The sequence below is a fragment of the Rhea americana genome, unplaced genomic scaffold (assembly GCF_003343005.1).
Source record: "Rhea americana isolate MKP2758 unplaced genomic scaffold, rheAme1 scaffold_203, whole genome shotgun sequence".
In the NCBI taxonomy this organism is placed as follows: domain Eukaryota; kingdom Metazoa; phylum Chordata; class Aves; order Rheiformes; family Rheidae; genus Rhea; species Rhea americana.
Window position 1 is genome coordinate 578,188 of NW_028186184.1, and position 23,343 is coordinate 601,530.

At 38.6% G+C, this 23,343-nt stretch overlaps 1 protein-coding gene across 1 annotated transcript in view; it reads left to right on the forward strand.

Annotated features, from left to right (window-relative positions):
• ANKRD17 (ankyrin repeat domain 17) overlaps positions 1–23,337 on the forward strand; it is a 54,476-nt gene extending 31,139 nt beyond the window's left edge. Inside the window, exons 19-34 of the mRNA XM_085304136.1 lie at positions 2,443–2,585; positions 3,278–3,491; positions 4,610–4,785; positions 5,638–5,800; positions 6,825–6,920; positions 8,497–8,613; positions 9,427–9,598; positions 10,439–10,886; positions 11,871–12,026; positions 12,262–12,411; positions 12,890–14,538; positions 16,324–16,521; positions 17,444–17,692; positions 19,509–19,684; positions 20,034–20,198; positions 21,972–23,337. Of these exons, the coding sequence (XP_085160262.1) occupies positions 2,443–2,585; positions 3,278–3,491; positions 4,610–4,785; positions 5,638–5,800; positions 6,825–6,920; positions 8,497–8,613; positions 9,427–9,598; positions 10,439–10,886; positions 11,871–12,026; positions 12,262–12,411; positions 12,890–14,538; positions 16,324–16,521; positions 17,444–17,692; positions 19,509–19,684; positions 20,034–20,198; positions 21,972–22,031 (4,332 nt within the window). The 3' untranslated portion in view covers positions 22,032–23,337. The remainder of the gene's footprint in view (positions 1–2,442; positions 2,586–3,277; positions 3,492–4,609; positions 4,786–5,637; positions 5,801–6,824; positions 6,921–8,496; positions 8,614–9,426; positions 9,599–10,438; positions 10,887–11,870; positions 12,027–12,261; positions 12,412–12,889; positions 14,539–16,323; positions 16,522–17,443; positions 17,693–19,508; positions 19,685–20,033; positions 20,199–21,971) is intronic.
• Positions 23,338–23,343: the final 6 nt, after the last annotated feature.

Genomic DNA, 23,343 nt, shown 5'->3' on the forward strand with positions numbered 1-23,343 from the left:
TGGTGCTGTCTCAAGATGTTTTTCAAAAAGAATGTAGAGGCATAACTTAGAAAAACATTTTTTACGTTTTATATTGCAGAATGCCATATGTATGTGTGGGTTTTTTTGCTTTTGTAAAGCTGGATGAAAGCTGCACAACGGATCTAGTGACTGCAGTCACATTACTGGCCAGTTTTGGGCCATTTTACCAGCTTAGTTTGGTACAGATCTGAAAGTGAACTCTGACTCTTTTGCAGTGTCATTTCATTAAAAGAAGGTTACATTCAAACTCTGGACATAAGGACAATCTAGTGATCACAGCAATGTACAAATGTGTGTAGATGTTCTCTGAAATGCAAGAGATTCAGACTGTCTATTAAGGGTTTGGGGAGGGAAGACAGGGCACATCTGGGAGGTAAGTGAGGCTTCCGATACCTAGGATAGCCTGTACTCCATTTTGCTGAATGGGAGAAAAGGGATTTAAAACAGGTACTGAGRTGTTACTGTGGTTGTCTTATTTCTGCTTTGATGTTGCGTGAAGCAATGTTGGATTGGATGTTACAGTTTTAGGAATAAATTATTCTGTATGAAACTGGTGTGAGACACCTAATGGTTAGGCCACTGCTTTATACAGACATGCTATGTTTCTCCACTTACATAATTTTCAGCTAACCTCAAATTTATTTTATGCCTACAACAAACTCTTCTGAAGTGCCTGTGAAACTGTAGACATAATATGGTAGCATAGTGTTCATACTTAGGGCAAGCCGTCATTGAGACATGGATCAGCGCCTTATGGGAGCCAGGAGGGTTTTCTCATATATTGTGTGTACACCATAGAGTATTAAAGTATTGTAAATCACTTCAGTGTCTCTGACTTAAAACACTGTGGTGGTGTCATGTCCTCACCCCCCCCCATGATTAACCAGAAATACCTGTAAGGGATGTCTTTGAGTATACTGTGAAATACTGTATTCTGTGAACTGATTACAAAATCCATGTGGGTGTTTTTCTAATGATTTGTACAAATCTAAGCATATATTTCTGCTAATGCTTTTATGGTTCAGGTTGCAAAGGCCACACTTGGAGTGTAACCTATGAAATCAGGTGTAAGATTTCCTTCCTCTGTCCATGGCCAGTTGGAAATAAATGAAAGGAGACAGCTCTCCCACTTGTGCAGGTTGTCTTAAGTGATACTGTGGCTTTTGAAAGATGACAGACTATTTCACTGGACAAAATTTTACTAAGAACTTCTAGCTGTCTTGGCCTGTTTCTTAGTGTCATTCAGAAGGTACCAGGTATCTGTTTTAGTTGCAAATGACAATTACATGCTTTCATGTGAAAGGAGAAGACCTGCTTTTCAGGCAGGTTGTTGTGGCCCACAACCTCATACTGTAAAGGTAAAGTTATGCTCGTTCTTTCAGGTAGCTGATTGATTTGCATGTATTTCTTTGTGGAAACTAGCAGCTGTGTCGTAGTGGGCTTCGGGGCAGACAGGAAAATGTTTTTTCCAAACAGTGTGTAATGCAGATGTGGGAAGTGTGGGGCAATGTCTGTCCTGTGATCTCAAGGCAAAAAATTCTAATTGAAAAGCCCTTAGCTTCAACTGACTGGAGCCAATCTAAATATGCTTTAAACTTCAAAATGTGAATCTGAGGCAAATGAAGTATTGCATCAGAGATGACACTATTGGGCTTTTGTCTTTAGAATTCATTTTTGATTTGTATGTTCCCAGAAAACATACAAATCATAGTTCTGCAGGACTGTAAACTTCATGTAGAATATAGGAAGATGTGAAATACTTGGGTTGTAAATTAATTGATAAGGAAGGCCTACTCTAAGAAATACTAGGAATTGTTTTGTTTTCTTACTGTACAAAGAAAACCATCAGTGGTGCAAATATATTCTCTGCTGGCTCATGTGTGTGTTTTGTGTAGAGGCAATGGGGGCACAGTATCAGTTCTCTGTGCAGTCTGATCCAGTGGTGTAAATAGCAACATAACATAAAAGCATGCAACTGCTTCCTTGATTTGCTCCAACACCTTGGTTTGAAGTAAGTTTTTAACTTGATAAAGAATTGAGCACTAAAATGGGAGAGAACAAAAAGCAAGAGTACTCTTTATACTTAATTCAAACCAAACCTGTTTTTTTAGCAGTCTTAATGACTGAAATACTCATAAATCCATCTTGGTTTTCTGGCTGTCGTGTATAATTTGCTATGAACCTTATAAGTGTGCTAATGAATAGTCATGACTGATATGAAAGCTAGTGTCATCACAGTTTTGGAAATGTCATTGCAACCTCATGGATTTGTAGAAGTGTGAGAGTATGGTGAAACAACCAAGTAAAATGGCTTCTTTGTTTCTGTTGGAAGATGTCAGTGGTATATTTGGACTTCATAAACATTTACTGCGGACGGATCTGCAAATTTGGGAAAAAAAATAAATGTTCTTTAAACTGCAGGTGGTGGAGTTGTTGCTAGCTCGAGGGGCAAACAAAGAGCACAGGAACGTTTCTGATTACACACCTTTAAGTCTTGCTGCTTCTGGTGGATATGTGAACATTATCAAGATTCTGCTAAATGCTGGAGCAGAAATCAATTCCAGGCAAGTTCCCTTTTCACTCTTCTCATGTTTTTGTAGTCTTCTGGGTTTTGACCTTTTTTAAAGGGTTTTAGTGACTAAGTGGAACGAAAGCTTACTACTACATGGTCACAAGTGATAAGAAATAAGACCCTAGTCTTATTTCTGGGAAGTTTCTTTCCCTCCAAGTGGAAACTGACAGCAGTGTTAACTTCTGTCTCCTTCTCTGTATTTCTGTAACTTCCATAACTTTTTTTCTTCGTCCTACTGTCACTTGTCTTTGGTCAAAGATAGAAATCCTTCTTGCCCTGGTTAGCCTAGTAGTTGAAATCAGTCTTGGTTGCATGAAGAGTGCCCCCTCTGTTTTTTCACTGTATAGCTTAATAAAAGCTTTTTCAAAGAGTGTGCATTTGTGTTGGTGTGTGTAATATTTTATCCACCTATTGGGAGAGGTGAACAACCTAATTTATGCACAATACAAGTGAAAAAGTCTTAAGCAAATAGTGTCCCCTCATAAGGGATGCCTTCAAATCTACCATGGTTAAAAGGAAGCATGTGTAATGGCTATGAGAAGAATTATTAGTCTTAGGTACCCATTCAAAACCRTTTGAAGTTTTGGTAAGAGTTTAAGTGTTTTTGAATACTCTGCCTTCATAAGTGTTAAGTCATTGCATAAATGTGATTATGACTAAAGAATTATTTTTTTTCTTTTCCAGAACTGGTAGCAAATTGGGCATTTCTCCCTTAATGTTGGCAGCCATGAATGGGCACACTGCTGCTGTCAAGCTATTACTGGACATGGGCTCTGACATAAATGCCCAGATAGAGACCAATAGGAATACAGCGCTGACTTTAGCTTGTTTCCAAGGGAGAACTGAAGTGGTTAGCTTACTCCTTGACAGAAAAGCTAATGTGGAGCACAGAGCTAAGGTAAGGAGTAAAGAGTTGAAAAATGTACCTAAAAGCTGTTTGTCAGGCATGATCTCTGTGTGATTATCATAAAACTTACTTTTGATCTGTGCATTTCCTTTGGAAGCTAACTGAACAAGTTAAAGTCTGTCATGGATCAAATGCCTATTTCTGAAGCTGTTTAGAGAAAGTATATTTTAAAGAAAAACTGTGGCTGTATTTAGAGGCTGGTATATTCATGTGCTTATACAGTTCTTCAGACCAGAAGYTTTTGCCTCTGAAGCCTTCCTTAATCTTTAGGTGATTACAAGCATAAGAGTATTGATCCATTAACTTAAAAATACAATGCTTTCATGTATCCAAAATGTAGAGTCTGAATTTCAACCAAGCCTGTGCCCTTGGACTCGCCTCTCCAGTCTGCCTGGCTACTACATCCACAGAAGTAATAAAGAATTGCAATAGGATGTGTATTCTAGGGGCTTTGTATCAGCTGACCCTAGCTATTATAATTGGAGGAAAGGCTTCTTTTAAAGGTAGCTAGAATACTAAAGAAGTGAAGTGACCTGCCGCAGAGGTGGTCGCCTTTATCCTCCTTCACCATTTTTAGTTTTTGACAGAAGTTGAACTCCAAAGGATCTTTAAAGTGCTGATAGCTGTTAGGTCTCTTCCTTGCCAGAGTCTTGTGTTCCCTTGACCTAGCCAGGTGCTTTCTGGGCGTTGTTAGCAGCATCTCTCAATGAAGGTAGGAAACATGATTTGTATTGTCTGTATAGCAACGTGTCTGCTTTGTGGTATTTGCTGCAGTTGGTCCCCACCTCTCTAAGGCTGTTGCAGTTAGTTTGGAGAAACTGTAACAGCAAATGGCTTTGACTTGCCCTTAGTGCTGCACAGCAGCAGAGGCCTGGGGCTTTCCTCTAAGAGCGTGTTCTACCTCCAAAGTGCAGCTCAGTGAAAGCTCTTCTCTAGCTAGCTGAAGTYGATACTCTTCCAAAATGTTGCTTAAGATTTTACAAAAATGGCTAGGTAACAATTTGAGGACATAAGCCAGAACTTGAAATTTGTTCCTGGAAGTTGAAATTGGTTCTGGCTCTTAGGTAGTAAAAGGATAATTGCTTGTTTTTCCTGCTTGCTTGCCTTAGACTGGCCTCACACCGTTAATGGAAGCAGCTTCTGGTGGATATGCAGAAGTGGGTAGAGTTCTGCTGGACAAAGGTGCAGATGTAAATGCTCCTCCGGTACCTTCCTCAAGAGATACRGCTTTAACCATCGCAGCAGACAAAGGGCACTACAAATTCTGTGAGCTGCTTATTAGCAGGTACACATCTGAAGCTATGCTGCTTGAAGAAATATTTTGAATATAGAGCTCTTCTCACAAATCTTTATTTCACAATATACGCTTGGGGAGAGGGGAATTTTTTTATTCCATACTAGGATTGGCTAAGATGATCTCAGGTCTTTTGGATTTGTTAACTTTGSTGATTCTATTTTTATTTATTGAGGGTGACCGCAACATTGTTTAATGTTTGAGTGCTTCCTTTTGCCCAAGTTTGGCTAATTGAGTTTTTTCTAGCTCACTGAATTGTGTGTTTTGGAAATCAGCAATTTCTTGTAAAGTTCACATTTAAGGTAAATGGAGATAACTCTGTCAGTACATATTAGATAAAGTGTCAACTCCTTAAACTAACAGAAGATGTGCATAAAACACATCCATAAAACCCTAATGATGTCATTTTAAAAAAACTTGATCACAATCTACGTTCAGTGCAAAAAAGCTTCCAAAGCAGCTTTTGGATATACAGTCTGATGACAAGTAACAGCRCTGGCTGTTGGCTTGCYGTCAAAACTTCTCAAGTTTTTGCARGTAACTTGCTGTGGAATACTGTGTACTGATGGACAGGAGTTAATGAAGTAATTACTAAAGCTTTAGAGCTAGCTGACAATGTAATTTAGATCTTAATGATCATAGGCTGAGCATAGACTCTTGACAGCATCAGAGAAAGCCAAAAAATACTGTTTCAGAAACTTAAGTGCTCTATGCATGTGTTTCATGTAAAAATGAATATTGAATCAACCAGTTTTGCTTAGATATTGCTTACTTTTGCCAGTCCAGTTGTCACCTGTTACTGAAATATGGTTCAGTGTTTTGACTGAATGTTTGTTTTTGTAGAGGAGCTCATATTGATGTGCGTAACAAGAAGGGGAATACTCCATTGTGGCTTGCAGCAAATGGAGGACATTTAGATGTTGTCCAACTACTAGTTCAAGCTGGAGCAGATGTGGATGCTGCTGATAACAGGAAGATAACTCCTCTTATGGCAGCCTTTCGAAAGGTAGAATGTAAACTTCAGCTTTGGTCTTAATATTGTCTTGATCATAACTGCACAGTTATAATAAATGGAAATAGTTGAGAGAAACTAAATCTTTCAAAATATGCAAACTAATTTTCATACTTGGCACGGAGTCTTCTGAAACAGGCATGTCACCTATGTAATTAATTACTGGATCAAATTCTAGGAGGAGCTTGCTTTATAGGCATTCTTACGGTCTAGTTCTCRTCAATTTGTTGTGAGAAGAGAAAAACGGCAGTGTATGTGGAGAGGGAGAATTTGCAGTAGAACTGGAAATGTGTTGAATATGTGTTGGATTGGAGTCTTATGCAAGAGGGGATGAGCACTTCCCCCCAGCCAAAAAAAAAGAACCCTTTTTAGCCAGGTTTGACTCTTGACATATTGTTCTTTTAAAGTGCTATTGTACTGAAGYTTCAAGTGACTATAGGAAAGTAAAGCTCTAAGTTGTTAGATCCTGGCATTTGAAAACCAATAAAAACAGCAAGTAAGGAAGAAGTACGTAAAAGCATGACTGGAAAGAAAAGGCTGTTTCAATTATAATTATCACAGGAAGTTTCCATGACAGATTAAGAAAGTGAAACTTTCTAAAAAGTCAGTACTGTGATTCTGACTGATCCTATGAAATAAATTTGAAGCGGTTTCATTTCACCATAAACCAAAGTTAGACTGAAACACGCAGGTAGAAAAAGATGAGCTAAGTGGAAGATATGTTTCGCAGTTAGACCCTGTAACTGAGAAGTAGAATTCTGATTTCTCTCACTGTCAGTGTGTGCTATCTTGACAATAGTAACCTTAATTGCTTGTATTTTCTTCATAAAAGCGAGAAAACATSCCATTGCTTAAGAGATGTTAAAGATGGTTCAAAAAATATTTTAAGTATTGACAGCATTATGTGAAGCCATTGAAAAGSAATACTGTGCAAGGAGTACTTGAACTGAAGAGCTGCTTAGGAAAGCAGAAGCAATTAGCCTGGTATGAAATGACCTCTGTCAAATGCTATTTTCAGGGTCATGTAAAAGTGGTGCGCTACCTAGTGAAAGAAGTAAACCAGTTTCCATCAGACTCGGAGTGTATGAGATACATAGCAACAATTACTGATAAGGTAAGTGAGATAACATTTCTGAAGAGGTAATACTGGAACTCAGTTTTAGCACAGGTGTGGTTTTTTTTTACTGGCACTCTGGGCCTTAGGCAAGTGATGGCCTTGGGAATTAACAATAAAAATGCAGAAAATGGGAGAATTTGACCACTGTAACTCTGAAAATGGGAAGTGATCTCCTGGTTAGTTTCCTGAACTATGCTACATCCCTTCCTATTGAGCGTGTTTATACTGAATTTGTGTCCACTTCAGCAGCAAGGCAGAGATAACTGAATAAACTACTTCTGCCAAGAGTGTATGTGAGTTTATGTATGAAGATCCAGAATSTTCTATGAAACTTTGTACAAATAAGTTAAGAAAATACCTAACAGTAAAACAATTAGTTACAGGCTGTTAGATAAACTGTTGATCTTTCCTGTGGAAGTTCAGTTGTATTCAACTGAATACGGAGCACTGGCACAGGTTGCCCAGAGAGGTTGTGGAGTCTCCTTCTCTGGAGATCTTCAAGGCCCRCCTGGATGCAACCCTGCCTAACATGCTCTGGGTGACCCTGCTGAGCAGGGAGGTTGGACTAGATGATCTCCAGAGGTCCCTTCCAGCCTTACCCATTCTGTGGWTCTGTGATTCTGTTCGGTTCATTTTAGTCAAAGATGAGCAGGCAAAAACTATTGAGCAGTAAAAGGAAATAGTAAGAGCAAACTAGTGGAGAAAAGCAGTCTTAGTGATTCTGTCTTTTTGCTGATCTTTTGCACTGCAGAAGACTGAATTGTCTTTTTTTTTTCTTGGGTTCAAGTCGTGATGTGTCTTTTGAGGCTGAACAGTGTGTGTTCTGTTGCCCATCACAATGACCGCTGTCTGACTGTGTGATGCAGGGCACACTATATGTTTCAACATTTACGGCCATGCAATCACATCGGTTTYGGTAGTACCATAATCTTGAAGTACTTCTCAAATATTTAAAAACCCACAATTTTCTTTTTGTGGTATCTCTTTATCTTCATGGCTTGCCTCACCTTTCTGACCCTTCTCCTTTTGTTCCATTAGCTTGTTTTGTCTTAACAGGCATAGGTTCTGAACTGTCTTTGCTCTACAGTTTTTACCACGCAGATTCATTCTTTAGTCTTTACCTATGACTGTGGAATATCAATTTATAGGACTGGACAGGAAGAGGAGCTTACTGGAAGGAAGTTGAAGTTACAGAGAATACGCGAATAGCATAATTGCGTTTAGATATTAACGTCTTAATCAAGGGAAAACTTGTTCCTTCTTACGATGGCACCATATCAGTACAAAATTGTAATTTCATAAGAATAAAATGCTTGTTTTGTGGGACCTTACTGCTTAGAATTTAAAAAGTAGTAAATGCTGTTTTCAGAGTTTACTGACTGTGAGACTAACTTAGTATTAACATGAATGCTAGTACCATTTGAGTATCAGCATGTTCATTTTTCTCCATTAAAATCTGTGCAAGTTGTTGAACAGTGTAAATTGCAGGTATAGGCTTGCAAGTGAACATTTGAACACACAATGTGGGATTTGACTTTTTCTGACTGAGGATTCATGTGCTTTATCATTTTAGGAGATGTTGAAGAAGTGCCATCTATGTATGGAATCAATTGTTCAAGCCAAAGATAGACAGGCTGCTGAGGCAAACAAAAATGCAAGCATTCTTTTAGAGGAACTGGACTTGGAGAAGGCAAGTTGAAAGAGTTTGGAATTACGAATTTTTTGTAAAGTTTAATTTCACATTCCTTCAAGAGTATAAGATCTGTGAAAGTATGTAAAAATACATATATAATTTCAGTTTGCGTATAAGAATTTAGTGTCAAGTTGCTCAAGTAATTTTTGTCATTTACTTCCTGATCAATTGGGTCAAGAAACTTCCATGTAATGGAACGATTCCTCTGTGTAATATTGTATCCCAAAATAATTTTTGCAGAATTTTTTGCTAAGTACATCATAGAYGAGAATTTTTACTATCACATTGAAAAGGATTTTAGATCTAAAAYGTGTTCTATGTTTTTCTTAAATATGAAAATGTATACTAATAATGTTTCTAGAAACCGTAGTACTGTACTGGAAATCTAATAGAAAAATCCAAGGAAAACGTAGTGTCAAATGACACATTTTGTATCYAAATGAGCTTGAAAGTGTTTTGTGCTCCTTTCTTGGATGGAGAGATGAGTATTGTGTGGACAGCACTGCTGCACACATGATTGCTTGAGGAATCCTGAAAACATGTAGGAAACTCTCTGGCTGCTATTGGCTGGTGGCTTTCTTTCATTTTATTTTTTTTTAACACTATCTTCTTGATAACAGGAGCATTTAGAATAGTAACTACATGAAAAYGAGTCACAGGAGAGAATATTTCCCTTCTGTTTTGTTTAAAGAAAGTCTAAAATTGAAGTTCAGCTTCCTAGAGAATGGACAAGGATGCTGTAATGAAGCATTTATGTTTTTAAAATGCATAGGGCATCATTAAATACTATCCAATGTACTTGACTTGTAGCTAAGGGAAGAAAGCAGAAGATTGGCTTTGGCTGCCAAAAGAGAAAAAAGAAAGGAGAAAAGGAGGAAGAAAAAAGAAGAACAGAGACGAAAACTAGAAGAAATTGAAGCAAAAAATAAGGAGAATTTTGAACTTCAAGCTGCTCAGGAGAAAGAAAAGCTAAAACCTGAAGGTGACAGTTCTGTTTTGTAAAACAGTCTGGGTATTTACTACTAGTATTAGAAATAACTTTTCTTGTCAAAACTTAAACCTTTCATATGCCACACTGAGTTTTCCTTTTTGTCTACCTTTTCTATTAAATCCCTAGATCAGCATGATGGTTTGTCTGTGGCATCCTGCTGTGGTGAGGGGCTGTTACCAGCAGCTTTGCAGTGGCAGTTATGGGTTAACTAATCACAGAGAGGGTTTGGGCATGTTCTCTCTTCAAGGTCCCAGGATCCCAGTACTTAAAACTTAGACAATCATTTTTTTTGCCTCATACCAAAATTACAATAATCATCAGTTGAGAAAATTGCAGCATTGGATTCCAAACAAATATCCATCTCTTCTYGCTCAAAGGGCTGAAACCTGACCCTTTTAAGGTAATGAGTTTCATCTCATGTGGTGTATGGAGAAATGGATTTTCACTGCGTGTTCACTCATTCTCATATGCTAAAACAAAGGGAATGCATGYGGTAAATCATCTTGATCTGTTGTTTCATATACTTGTTTGTCTCCTAAATACTTATGTCTGCCTTTCTGTGCCTATGTTACCTTGCAACCAACACAGTAGCAATTTAAGAATGAACTTTTAGATGACTATTTTCATAAGCAATGGAAGAGACTACATGGTACCAGAGGTAATACTTTTACAAAGTSCATATCGTTAGTGGTTCTGCTTGTTTCTTGAGGTCTTTTGAGACTCAGCATTTTTAAAGTTACTGATATGAGAGATGAGACTTGGAAAACCAAACCAGACAAACTTCCTTAAGCCAGATAAATAATGCTGATTTTTTTCCCCCTCTTCCATCAGATGATCCTGAGGTCCCAATGGAGCCTCCTAGTGCTACCACCACAACCACCATAGGTATATCTGCAACTTGGACAACTTTAGCAGGTTCCCATGGGAAAAGGAATAATACCATCACCACAACAAGCTCCAAAAGAAAAAACAGGAAAAACAAAGTCACCCCTGATAATGTTCAGATTATATTTGATGATCAACTGCCCATTTCCTATGGCCAACCAGAAAAAGTRAATGGTGAATCTAAGAGCAGCAGTACTAGTGAAAGCGGCGACAGTGACAACATGAGGATTTCCAGCTGTAGCGATGAAAGCAGCAATAGTAACAGCAGCCACAAAAGTGACAATCATTCTTCCACAGCYGTTACTAACGCACAGAGCAACAAAAAACAACCGTCAGTTCTTGTCACTTGTCCGAAGGATGAGAGGAAAGCAGTTACTGCCAAATCATCCATAAAGTAAGTTTCTGTGGCTGTGCATGCCTGTTCAAGGTATTTGCTCCAGATCTGAAAGCTGCACCCCTGTCTGCGTGGAGAGATGTGGTTAAATCATCTGTTAGGAGTGGATGAAACCCTGTGTCCTTGTTGCTGTTTGTTATGTGAGGAGCATAAACATTGTTGCAGTATGAACTTCAGTGCAATAGTCTCAGAAGCAGGAGTCAGATCCATGAAATTAGGGGATTGTGGCATATTTTGAGGTGTAAACATCCCAATTCAAGTAGTCTCTTAATATAATGCATTTCTACTTTTCAAGTCAGCTATGTTTTGGTTTTTGTTTCTTCGCTTTTTTGGTCTTGCCCAAAACTACTCATTGTTTCACTTTAAAAGGATTGACCTGGAGGCAGTCTGTAAGTACTTCCCTTTGGAAGAGTCAGCATTGTGGTAATGTGGTTAATGGAGCTATTTGGAGATCTCTGTGCTATCTCTAGAACSCAAACCAATTTGGAGGTACAACTTAGATGCGCGCAACCTTTTTAACATCTGGTGTGCAGTACTTTTGGGACATGATATACAATTTTTTTCCCTGTATGGGTATTTCAGGACATGGYATCTAACACTGAGCTGACTCCACATTCCCTGTGCAGTACTGTTGTGATGACAGCTGTGTTGAGCAGGAGCAATTTTTCCTTTGGCAATGCCAGCTCCTCAAATGYCAATATCATTCAAGTGTTCAGGAACAATGTTGCTATTCTGTAGTGGGTGGTGTGTTGATACCATATTCAGGCTTTACAGATATCAGGTGAGCCTTTTGGATATTTCTAGATGAGGCGATGCATACCTTCTTTTATCTAATTTTAGCATTAATGTAGCTTGTCAGTTCTGATTTTGGAGTGTTCATTGCACTGAAGAGAAAACAGTTGGGGGGGAAGTAGGCTAAGTGGAAATCTTTTTTTTTTTTTTTCCCCATGACTCTGTATTTACAGCATTTAATTTCTTTTAAAGGTTGTCTGAAGTTATCAGTGAAGTGACAAGTAACTCCTTGTCTACCTGCACAAAATCTGGCCCTTCTCCCCTTTCTTCTCCAAATGGAAAGCTGACCATTGCTAGCCCTAAACGTGGTCAGAAAAGGGAAGAAGGATGGAAAGAGGTTGTAAGAAGGTAAGCAAAATATTCTTCCAATTTCCCCCTTTTTCTATATCACGTCTCAAGGACTGCTGTAACTTKAGTGTAGTTGTTCTTGCAGTTAGCAAATGTAATTCTTCCCTAGTGGATGTGATAATTTTCACAAACTCACTGTTGCATAGGTTGAATCTGTATAATGTTTTTTGTCTAATCTACCTGTTGCCTCATGCTATGGAAGTGTTCCCTAGATATTTTTTTCTGTTTTACTTAGATCCAAGAAGGTTTCTGTTCCATCAACTGTCATTTCCAGAGTCATTGGCAGAGGAGGGTGTAACATCAATGCTATACGTGAGTGCACAGGAGCACATATAGATATTGACAAACAGAAGGACAAAACTGGAGATCGAATAATAACAATAAGGTAAACAGGCTACTGCTTAATTGACTTGCTTTTGTGGATTGGGTGTGTGTGGTGGTGTTTAGTTTTTGTTTTTTATTTCTAGAAACAGCCACTTTTCCTTTAGGACAGTGAGATAAAGGGAGTGGGGATGCTGAGAAGAACTGCCAATTGGTGTGTCATATTATACAAAAGAAGACTTCTAAGACAAGATGGAGAAGCTTTTTCTACTGCAAGCATAAATGTCATCTGTATGCTTAGATGTGTCTGCCTAAACACGTAGGCATTTAGGGAACTAACTTTTTTTAGAATAGACAGTTGTTTTCTGGGTTAGAAAAGTAACGGTCATCAAGGAGATGCCAAGCTTAGTCTCCTGATAGATCATTTTCATGTCGATGTTAGTTGAGCCTGTCTTCTGTCATACTATGTGGTTGAAGTACTTCTCTAACCTGATAAGTAAACATTTTATACCTTTCCCTTTTCATATCCTTTTATTCTATAGAGGTGGCACTGAATCAACAAGACAGGCAACGCAGCTAATCAACGCGTTGATTAAAGATCCAGATAAGGAAATTGATGAACTTATTCCAAAGAACCGCTTGAAAAGTTCTGCTGCAAACTCCAAAATAGGGTCATCAGCACCTGCCACAACTACAGCTGCTAACAGTTCTCTTGTGGGGATCAAAGTAACCACTGTAGCTGCTTCATCAACATCTCAGACTGCCTCTGCACTCACTGTGCCTGCAATTTCTTCAGCATCCACTCACAAAACCATTAAGAATCCAGTGAATAATGTGCGGCCTGGCTTCCAAGTTTCTCTTCCATTAGCATATCCTCCTCCGCAGTTTGCACATGCTTTACTTGCTGCTCAGACTTTCCAGCAAATCCGTCCACCTCGATTGCCCATGACCCACTTCGGAGGCACTTTCCCACCAGCTCAGTCCACTTGGGGTCCGTTTCCTGTTAGGCCTTTGAGCCCTGCAAGAGCTACCAACTCACCTAAACCTCACATGGTGCCTCGCCATAACAGTCAGAACAGCAGTGGTTCTCAGGTGAATTCAGCAAGTTCTTTGACAACTAGTCCAACAACTACAACAARTTCAGTGTCTTCTACTGTGCCTGGTTCTTCTACAAATGGCAGCCCAAGTTCACCTTCGGTCAGAAGGCAGCTTTTTGTCACAGTTGTGAAGACTTCAAATGCCACAACMACCACAGTGACAACCACAGCAAGTAACACCAGCACAGCGCCTACGAATGCCACGTATCCAGTTCCTACTGCCAAAGAACACTACCCTGCATCTTCCCCATCATCTCCTTCTCCTCCTGCRCAGCCAGTAGGTGCTTCTAGAAACAGTCCTTCAGACTGTGCAGCCACCTCTCCAAATAAAGTTGGACCTTCATCCGATCAGGAAGTGAGTAGTCCGCCAGTAGTGGAAACAAGCARCTCAGCCAGCAGTAGGCAGCCCAGTGTTGGTTCTGGGAGTTCCTCTGTGCACCCTGGTCATCAGCAGTCTCCAGGAGCTCCTCTGCAAGAGGCAAGGCCTCCTCTTCAGCAACCTCAGGTTCCTGCACCAGATCCTCGAATGGTCGTGCCTCCAAATTTAGCAGCAACAAGCTCATCTGCCCCTGTGGCAGGTCCAACAAATGCCCCAATGACCTATCCCATGTCTCAGACGTCAATGGGGTCTTCTCAGCCTGCAGCTAAGATGGAGCCCCCTGCCATCAGGCCACCTGTCCATGGAACTGGTAGTGTCCATAAGAATCCAGCTCCTGTGCAAAATTCTTCTGTTGCAGTCCTCAATGTTAATCACATCAAAAGACCCCACAGTGTTCCTTCTTCAGTGCAGCTTCCTTCTACCTTAAGTACACAAAGTGCTTCTCAAAATTCAGCCCATCCAGCAAACAAGTCTATGGGTACCAATTTCAGTGCTACTTTACCATTTGGACCCTTTAGTACATTGTTTGAAAACAGTCCTACGTCTGCTCATGCCTTTTGGGGTGGTTCTGTCGTTTCATCTCAGACAACGCCAGAATCTATTCTATCAGGAAAGTCTTCGTTTTTGCCAAACTCGGATCCTTTACATCAGTCTGATACTTCCAAAGCCCCTGGTTTTAGGCCACCATTACAGAGGCCAGCTCCAAGTCCCTCAGGTGAGTGTGTGTTTTATGTTCATATCTTAATGTTTTTAACTAATTGCTGCTGCATGTTTGCATTTTGAACTTTCAATACTTTCTGCCTCTGCTTTTGTAGTTGCTAACAGTAAATTCACCTCTGCTCTGAAGTGAAATGCGACTCTAATAAATTTAATCGTTATTTTTGTATCTGTAAGCATAGTTCAGTTCACCTCTTTTCAAGAGTCATCTGTAAAATCCAATAACTATTTGGCAGCTGATGTACTTGATAGTCCACCAGAGGCGTTCTTTTGACATTTCACTCTACTCTTCTGTGATAGCTCAGATAGCGTTTCTTCCTGCTTTCCCTACTACTATCTCTAAACGTTTCACTTTGTGATATCTTGCTGCTTGTGCTTAGACTACAGAAAAATTTGCAGCTTCTTCAAAGTGTTAGGATGATACAAAAAAAATTCCATGTTTTAACATAATGTTAAAGGAGGGATGTATTCTCTGTAGTGTTCAATTTGATCAAAAAGTCCAATTGCACTGATGTGCCAAATCTTACAGCAAGATTTTTAGAAGCTTGCAGGAGGTACAACTCCTACAATCTATGCTGTTTTTAATGAGATCCATGAATTGCTTATCTAGTCTTACGAATAAAGACAAATATAATAGCTTTTTAAAAATTTTGTGAATAACATTTGAGTAATACTTGGGGAACCACCTGTGAAATTTGTCTGATTTGCTGTGCTTCCTATGCACTTATACTTTTTGAACACTCGTATACCGTATCACTTGAATATGTTGAACAGTTTATGAATAACAGTAGCACTCTAATAACAGTGTGACAGCTCAATTCTTTCTGAAGGCTGCAGATGTGAATAGATCAAATTGGAGCTGTCTGTGGAGTCAGAAACTATTATGGTTAGTTCATAGGAAAGTAGCTGCCTAAACCCTGAAGAACTTCAGWAAAAGCTTTTGTCTTCATAAAGGATGATGCAGTGCAGGCAGATGCTCTGCTTTTTCCAGTCTTCTGCCTGCACTAGTGAATAGATTTTTAACTAGAACTACTAATTTTAGTTTTCCCTCATTATCTGAATGAATTTGAGAAAGGTGCAAGTGCAAAAGCCACAGTATTTGAGTGGTAACAAGATTCCTTAATTTCTTTTGTTTCTTAATCTTAGAAGTCATTTTTCCTTTTCTTCATTGAGGACATTAAGAGGAATGTAATTTTTGTTTTTTGGGCATCTCTGCTAAGATGAATTGCTCTTAGAATTGGGCCACTTAGTTACCATTTTTCATAAAATGTTAAAAATGYACTCGAGTTGGAAGAAAACACTTCAAGATTGATCTTGGTGCTTATATGCATATTTTTTTTTCCAGTTAATTAAAACTTGAATGGAGATAGTACAAAAAACTTGAGTATTCTCTGCTATTCTTAGTATGAAATTATACTTTACAAATGTACAGAGCTTAAGTTACAAGTTAWTAAAATGCTGTTATGCTGATAACATGCAGTTAAATTGGAACACAGATTCTGTTCCTTCAATTSATTGTCATTCAAGATATCTGTATGATAACATATGAATTATTCTTGGTTTATCTGCAAGTCTTATCAGTATGCAGCAGTTGTGCTGAGTAAGAAGCTTAAGACTCCCAATTTTCTTCACAAAATCAAAAAAATAAAATCACCAATTGGTTGGGTACAGATAATTTTCCTTTCCTCATTATTTCCCCTTATAATGGAGACCTCTTTACAGAGATGTCTTTATAGAGATTTTTTTCAATAGTGGGAGTCACTTATGCCAATTTCTCCCGTAGGTATTGTCAGTATGGATTCACCCTATGCTTCTGTAACACCTTCTTCTACACACTTGGGTAATTTTGCCTCCAACCTTTCCGGAGGTCAGATATATGCACCTGGGACACCTCTGGGAGGACCACCTGCAGCTGCTAATTTTAACAGACAGCATTTTTCCCCACTTAGTTTATTGCCTCCATGTTCATCAGCATCAAATGGTGAGTTCTAGTCAGTGGGAAACTGGCTGAGAAGCTATTGTATAAATCAAGTGGCCTTGTGTACTGCTTACTCGAAGAAGTTTGCTGCTCTTCCATTCTGACTATTTTTGACTTGGGGCAGGGATGTATTTTAAAACGTGCTGGAGTTCTCTATCTCAATTAACAGTAGACTGATTGCTAAGTCTTGACTCTTTTTTTTTTTTTAACTCTTCTTTGTAATCTTACAAAGAATGTTGTGTTTTGGGGGTTTGTGAAGGTAATATTCCAAGTGTGAGTTGTGTAGATTATGCAATGATGCTTTTACTAAAGCGAGTTAYACACTGATGGTTGGCTAGGTTTTTTGTTACTCTTGAAACTGAATCACGTAATGTGTTCCAGGAGGAAATGCTGAATGYGGGTTCTGGTACCTTCCTTCACTATCAGCCTCTGCAGTTTTGGTTTTGCTAAGTTGTTTTGTGGACATAAGATTCTTAATCCATTGAATACAAARTTATTCAGGGAACAAATTTGTTTGTTTTATTTTACTGGCAATAATGATAATTAAAAAAAAATGTACTGACRAAATAAACAAAAGCAAACATGGGTTTACTTGAGCTATGCTTTTGGATATAAGTCTGAAATGCTATGTCACTGATGGATGGTAATGCTTGGTTACGGTTTTTAGCTGTCTGTTTTGTCAGTTGCACTGCATGTCCAGTAGTTGAGTGTATGATAATCATTTTATGTAAGAAACTAAGTAGATGATGTTTCTGATCTAAAAGTAAAACTGTGCAATTTATCCTAAAGTGTCTGCTGTTTAAATGTAACACTAACAAACTACCCATTCTCATTTGTTTTTTGTGTGACCTGATATAAAACGATAGTTTTATAGTGACTTGAGARGATATCGCTGGTATTACTAAATGCTCTTTTTTTCTTGTAGAATCTCCTGCTCAGTCAGTGTCTTCTGGAGTAAGAGCACAGTCTCCTGCCCCTTCAGCAGTGTCCTTGGGATCAGAAAAACCCAGTAATGTTTCTCAGGACAGAAAAGTTCCTGTTCCAATTGGGACTGAACGATCTGCACGTATTAGACAAACTGGAACTTCTACTCCATCTGTTATTGGGAGCAACTTAGCTGCTCCAGTGGGACATAGTGGTATCTGGTCCTTTGAAGGTATAGGTGGCAATCAAGGTACATAGTGTTGATAAACATCCCTATGCTTGTAGTTTACTGTAATATTTTTTTCCTAACTTTTTCCTTTGGAGCTGAAGGATAGTGCAGAATTGAGTGTGTCTATTGTGAAGATCTGTTTTTAGTGAAGTAATAAATAACAAAGTAATGCCATCTTGTACAGAGGTGGACTGATGGAGGATCAATACCTTTAAGAGGAGGGGAAATGAAGGCTTTCAAAGATCGGACGTGGTTTTCTTTGTGAACACGTGACCATGTACAGTGGAGATTAATACATAATTCATAGCCAGAACTGTTGTTTTTTCCTTGGAATTATACAATTTATATACCATCAACTCTGACATTTTTCCTTTTTTTCTTAATAGATTATATTCTGTGTTTGATTTTCTGCTGTTCTATCCAGTCACCCTGTTTCTTTCACTCACACAAGGATCTTAGCTTTTCTGCAGCCTTTTGGAATTTAGTGTTTAACAAGCACTTTTAATGAATTCTTATCAATGGGATGTTCTATCCACAAATGCTTAAGACTCTAAGATGCAATTTATATTGGACTGATTATTTAAAATTTGACTTTTAGGATGGTRTGATAGTTGAGGTCAGAAGGGACCTGTGGAGGTCATCTCAACCTCCTGTGTAAAACTGAGTCAGCTGTGGAGTCAGATGAAGTTGTTCAGAGCTTTATCCAATCTGAGCTTGAAAATGGCCAAGGAGGGAAACTGTCCAACCTCTCTTGACAATCTGTAGCACTGCTTGACTGAAGAGACAAAACATCTTTAATTTTTAATAGACAAACAGTGCATGTTCCTCTTGTGATGAGAACATGGTCCTGTTTCCCTCCATCTCCTAAATATAACACATCTCCCCAAATACAGAATAGATAGGATATATCCAAAGCTTTTGCCTTCCTCATTTTGTTAATGTTGTTTTCCTGATGTCTTTTTAGTTGTAGGCTATTCGTTTATAGAGCTTTAGAAATTGAATATTTTGAATTAAGCTGGCTAGACATCAAATTTTTCCTTTATCTGTCTTGATTTGTTTTGATAATGTTGCTTCACTTCTAATTTTTGCAGTTAATCTAGCATTTAGATTTTCAGTTTATAAGGGAATTGACTATTTAACTGAAACTCTTGTTGAGAATTAGGATGGATTCAGAAATGTTGATGTATTTCTCTCTGCAGCATGCTCACAAACTCTCCCTCCCTCCCCCGCCCTGTAGTCAAAYTTGCCTTATTTTATTTGGAAAATTGGCTCATTGAATGTTTTGGATGTTAATCATCATAACTGTACAATAGTTGCCTCTAGTGAATTAATGTAATCAGAATATAAGAACACATCTCCAGCTGGTTGTTTCCTGTTTTTGTATGTGAAAAGTACTTCTTTATGTCTGTGTTTATGAAATAGCTCAAGAAAATGGAAATGGAGTGAATTACCTTCGTAGCGTACATGCCCCTTTGCAGCACCACACATGCCGATAATTTAGGGTTTTTGGAGGAGGAAGAGTTACCACAAATAGCGGTTTTATGTTTCAGTTGAAAAAAATTGAAGGCTGCACCTTAGTTGCATGTTATGTTTCAACCCTCTTTGTCACTGCTTGAAGTTCTTGCCTTGGAGTATCTCTCCACGCGGGTGCGGTTTCTGATGTGCTCCATCCCACATGCACAAAGATGTTAATCCAGAGACGTATGGGAATCATAAACTGAGCCATCATCTTCGTAAATGTTCTAGTGCGCAAATRTTTAGGTTGGGAAAATGGTTGATTAATGTGTTATGTGTAACAACATAGAATAACATGTTGCCACGTTGGTGTCTCCATTAGATAAAGTGGACTGGTGTCACAGCGGAATGGGAAGCCACATGATCCACAGGCCCATGTCGGACCCGGGAGTGTTTTCACACCAAGCGATGGAGCGTGACAGTACGGGGATCGTGACGCCTTCTGGTACATTCCATCAGCCTGTACCTGCAGGATACATGGACTTTCCAAAAGTTGGGGTAATGATCCTGTCGCTGCTGATATGCACTTAATGTCCACGTTTGTRTATGAGGCAGATAAACAAATTGAGCTATCGTACACCTGCACTGTTTGGCATGTGTAAGGTAAAGTACTTACCTGCCTTCAAAGTGTTGCAGGAAACCTAGATTTAATAAAAAATGGTGTAATGTTTTCTGAGCTAAGAAAAAAATAAATGCATGGAAGGGAGTGTTTTAGGCTTAAGCTTTCTGTTACTGCTTTTAGATGGAGAATTTCTATAACATGGAGTCCTTTCTGTCATTCTGTATGTGCGGTAATACTAGCATTTACAAATACATACTGATTTTTTTGCTTTTTCCCTTCCTTAAGGGTATGCCTTTCTCCGTGTATGGGAATGCAATGATTCCTCCAGTAGCCCCCATCACAGATGGTACTGGAGGTCCTATATTTAATGGGCCTCATGCTGCTGACCCATCTTGGAACTCGCTGATAAAGATGGTTTCAAATTCCACAGAAAATAATGGGCCTCAGACGGTAATATTTTGATCTTTTTATTTATGGTTTTGTTTTACCTTAACAAATGTGGTCGAGACAAAAACATTCTAGCTGTGAGAAAGCATGAGATGCTTTGTACAATGYTTCCTGGTTTTTGCTTGTTTCTCTAATGAGCTGATAAACTCCCTACTCATTACAGCACTGTGAGTGCTATGTGTGCGTACTGTGACGACTTTTAAGTGTTAGTCATCTCTCCAAAMATAAGCACAAGTTTCCCTGAGAGAAGATCTGCATCAAGCTAGTACAGTTTAACAGACTGTGCTTATAGTTACTTCTGAGAACATAATTGTGCTTAAGAATTGGGAAGTTTCCTTCCAATTGAGTTTAAGAAAGCAACCTACTCTGTAATTAGAATAGACCCATGATGGATTACTATAGATGAGCTTTTTTGATTAGGTGCTGCAGACAAGTCCCAAGACAAAAGATTTTAGGAAAATATACAGTGTAAAACTAAAGATTACTATGATTTGCATCAAGGCAGATCCACAGTTGGGATAAACTAGTCAGTTTGTGAGAGAAGATGTTTATTTGCTGTTAGGTGAGCCTGCCTTTCTGAAAAGGCACTCTAAAGGATTATTATTAGGCTCTAAAAGGTATAATATCTTCACAGTGTTGGGAGTTCATGTGAAAAAGGAGAAAGTAGCTCTTAATGTTTTTAGCAGTTGCTCTGATCTTTCCTGGGTTATAGGTCTTCCCATTAAATAGAACTTAGGTACAGGAATTACATTGTCCTAAACCTCTTGTCTCTGCTCAGACAGGCACTAAAATAATAATAGATCATCAGTAGTTCTTGTGATGTTAAAATCCTGTGTTTATATTTTATTATATGCTGAGCTCTGTGTTAGTGTTGTTAGGTAAAGATATTTCTGGACTTCAGTTTGCTTGGGAGCATCCAAGGAGCAGGCAGGAGCTCCCAGCTGTGGCAGAGCATAAGGGTGTAGCAGAGTAAGTGGTCTGTTATTTAGGCACAACTCATGTATTRTTCTAAAGTGGCTCTTTACCACAGTTTGTCAACTTCTGGTTCAGTGAAAAAAACATGGTCCCCCAAAAGGTTTTACTTTTGTTGCACTCGGGTTTTCCTAGAGCTGGGGTTGGTGGAATGAGTTGGTAAAAACAATTCAGTGTGTCAGAAACCAAATCCTTAATTCTCTGAACTTCCTCAACTAAAGAGCATCAATAGCCTATTGTTCTGAAAACTTGAGGTCTTCAAGTGTTGCCCTTGCAAACGGTCTTGCCCATATGCAAAGTCCTGTCATTTCTCCTGGACAGTGGACCTGGCATGCTTTGAGACCATACTTATTTTCCTTTGTCTTAAGGGATGTATTTTTCCTGCAGAAAGTTAAAATCTGTATTACATCAGTGTTGCTGTGCTGGAGGAATTGTTGTCATAATAGTTTTGATTTCTCTCTTTGGATGGGCTATTAAGGAAAGCARTTGGGCTGGGAGAAAGTATCTTTTGCACTATATGGAAAGGAAGATGTAGACAGAACATGTGGCCAAAGTGGAAAAGCTATAGGCAGAAAGATGAAAAATCTGTTCCATCTTCAAAAGCCCTCTTCTCACATGAATTACAGGAGGAAAAACAAGTCAGGAAATTAACTCAGTGTGGTTTATTGATGATTGATGGTTGCATTGTCTGGCATTGGAATTCATTTCTATGCAGTGGAAACTAAACATTTTGGTGTAATTAGCATTTCTGAAATATTTTGAGTAGCCCAGAAGTATGGTGTTAAATAAAGCTCTCTCTTTCAGGTGTGGACTGGAACTTGGACACCTCACATGAACAGTGTGCATATGAACCAACTTGGCTGAGTGGGATCAACTTGCTAGCCTTGAGATTCCTTTTTTTGCAGAGGAAAACACAAATGGCAGAAACAGTTTATGTGCTCCCAGATCATTCTACTGATGTGCTTGACTGAAGTGTGTAGGCTTTTTGCAGAAGAACTTACTAACTGACCTTTTTCTGTGAACATTGTGACCGCCCATTCCCCACCATCATATGTTTCAACTTAGTTAGCCTTTATTCTTTCCCTTTTTTCTTTTTTTTTCCTTTTTTTGACATAACTTTCTGTTGAAGCTGTTCTTTGGCTGGTTGGTTTTAGTACTGTAAACTGCTTCTGAGCAAACACAGAAATTTAGCAAAATTATGTAAACTTGATCCTGAAGTTTTAGAATGGCAAATAAATGTACAATTGTTTACATAACAAATGGCTAAGCAGAAAGTAAATTTCAATATGTCAGTATAGAGGCTCTACTTTATGTAGACTTAAATTAATGTGAGATATGTACCTTCATATTCAGAAATCTGGATGTTTCCTTCATACATTAAACTATTAATAAGCATAACTTTTCTACTTGTGTAATTTAAGTACAGTATAAAACGGGCATTCAGACTTCTTTTTTCCAGATATGTTGGATTTTTTTGAGAATGCATTCATCAGTTGTGACAAGTTATTAAGGTTTTCCATTTTTCTTCTTTGAAAGGCTTTTCAGCAAAAARTGCTTAAGGAAGCCTTCTGGCACTTTCAGCGTTGTCTCTGCACGAACTCCTGTACTTGCCCCATAAACATGATAAATATATCATGCTGCAGCATCTATTAAGAATAATTCTTACAATTGGGTTTATGCAGCTAGGTTTGTTCTGTTCCATGGGTGCTCCCAGAGCTTCTGTTTCTCTGGTTCCTTCCTTTGCCTACAAAAGGTAGTTCAAAATATACATACTTGGTGTGTTGACAGAAGGAAAGCATTCACTCGCAGTTTTAGTAGAGCTTCACTGATAAAAGCTGGCTGCAGATGAAGGCTTATTTCAGAATAAGTGGCTTTGTTTTAGCAGATGGTGTGTTGTTCTGAACTGGGTCGCTGTCTCATGAAGGTTTATCTTAAAAAAAAATCAAAAAAAAAAATTAAAATATCCTTATGGCCATCTTCCGTAGCTGTTACCTTCTTCACTTGAAGTTGCGTAAACAAACATCCCTTCTGTAAAGCACATTGCTGCATCATCTGAGGCAAACCTCAGTCAGGTGTGACACTGTGAGTCAAGATAGCAGTACAATGTGCATATGTGTGGTTTAAAGTATGTCTACAAGTCAAATGTGTGTGTTTTTTTTTTTTTTTTTTTTTTTTT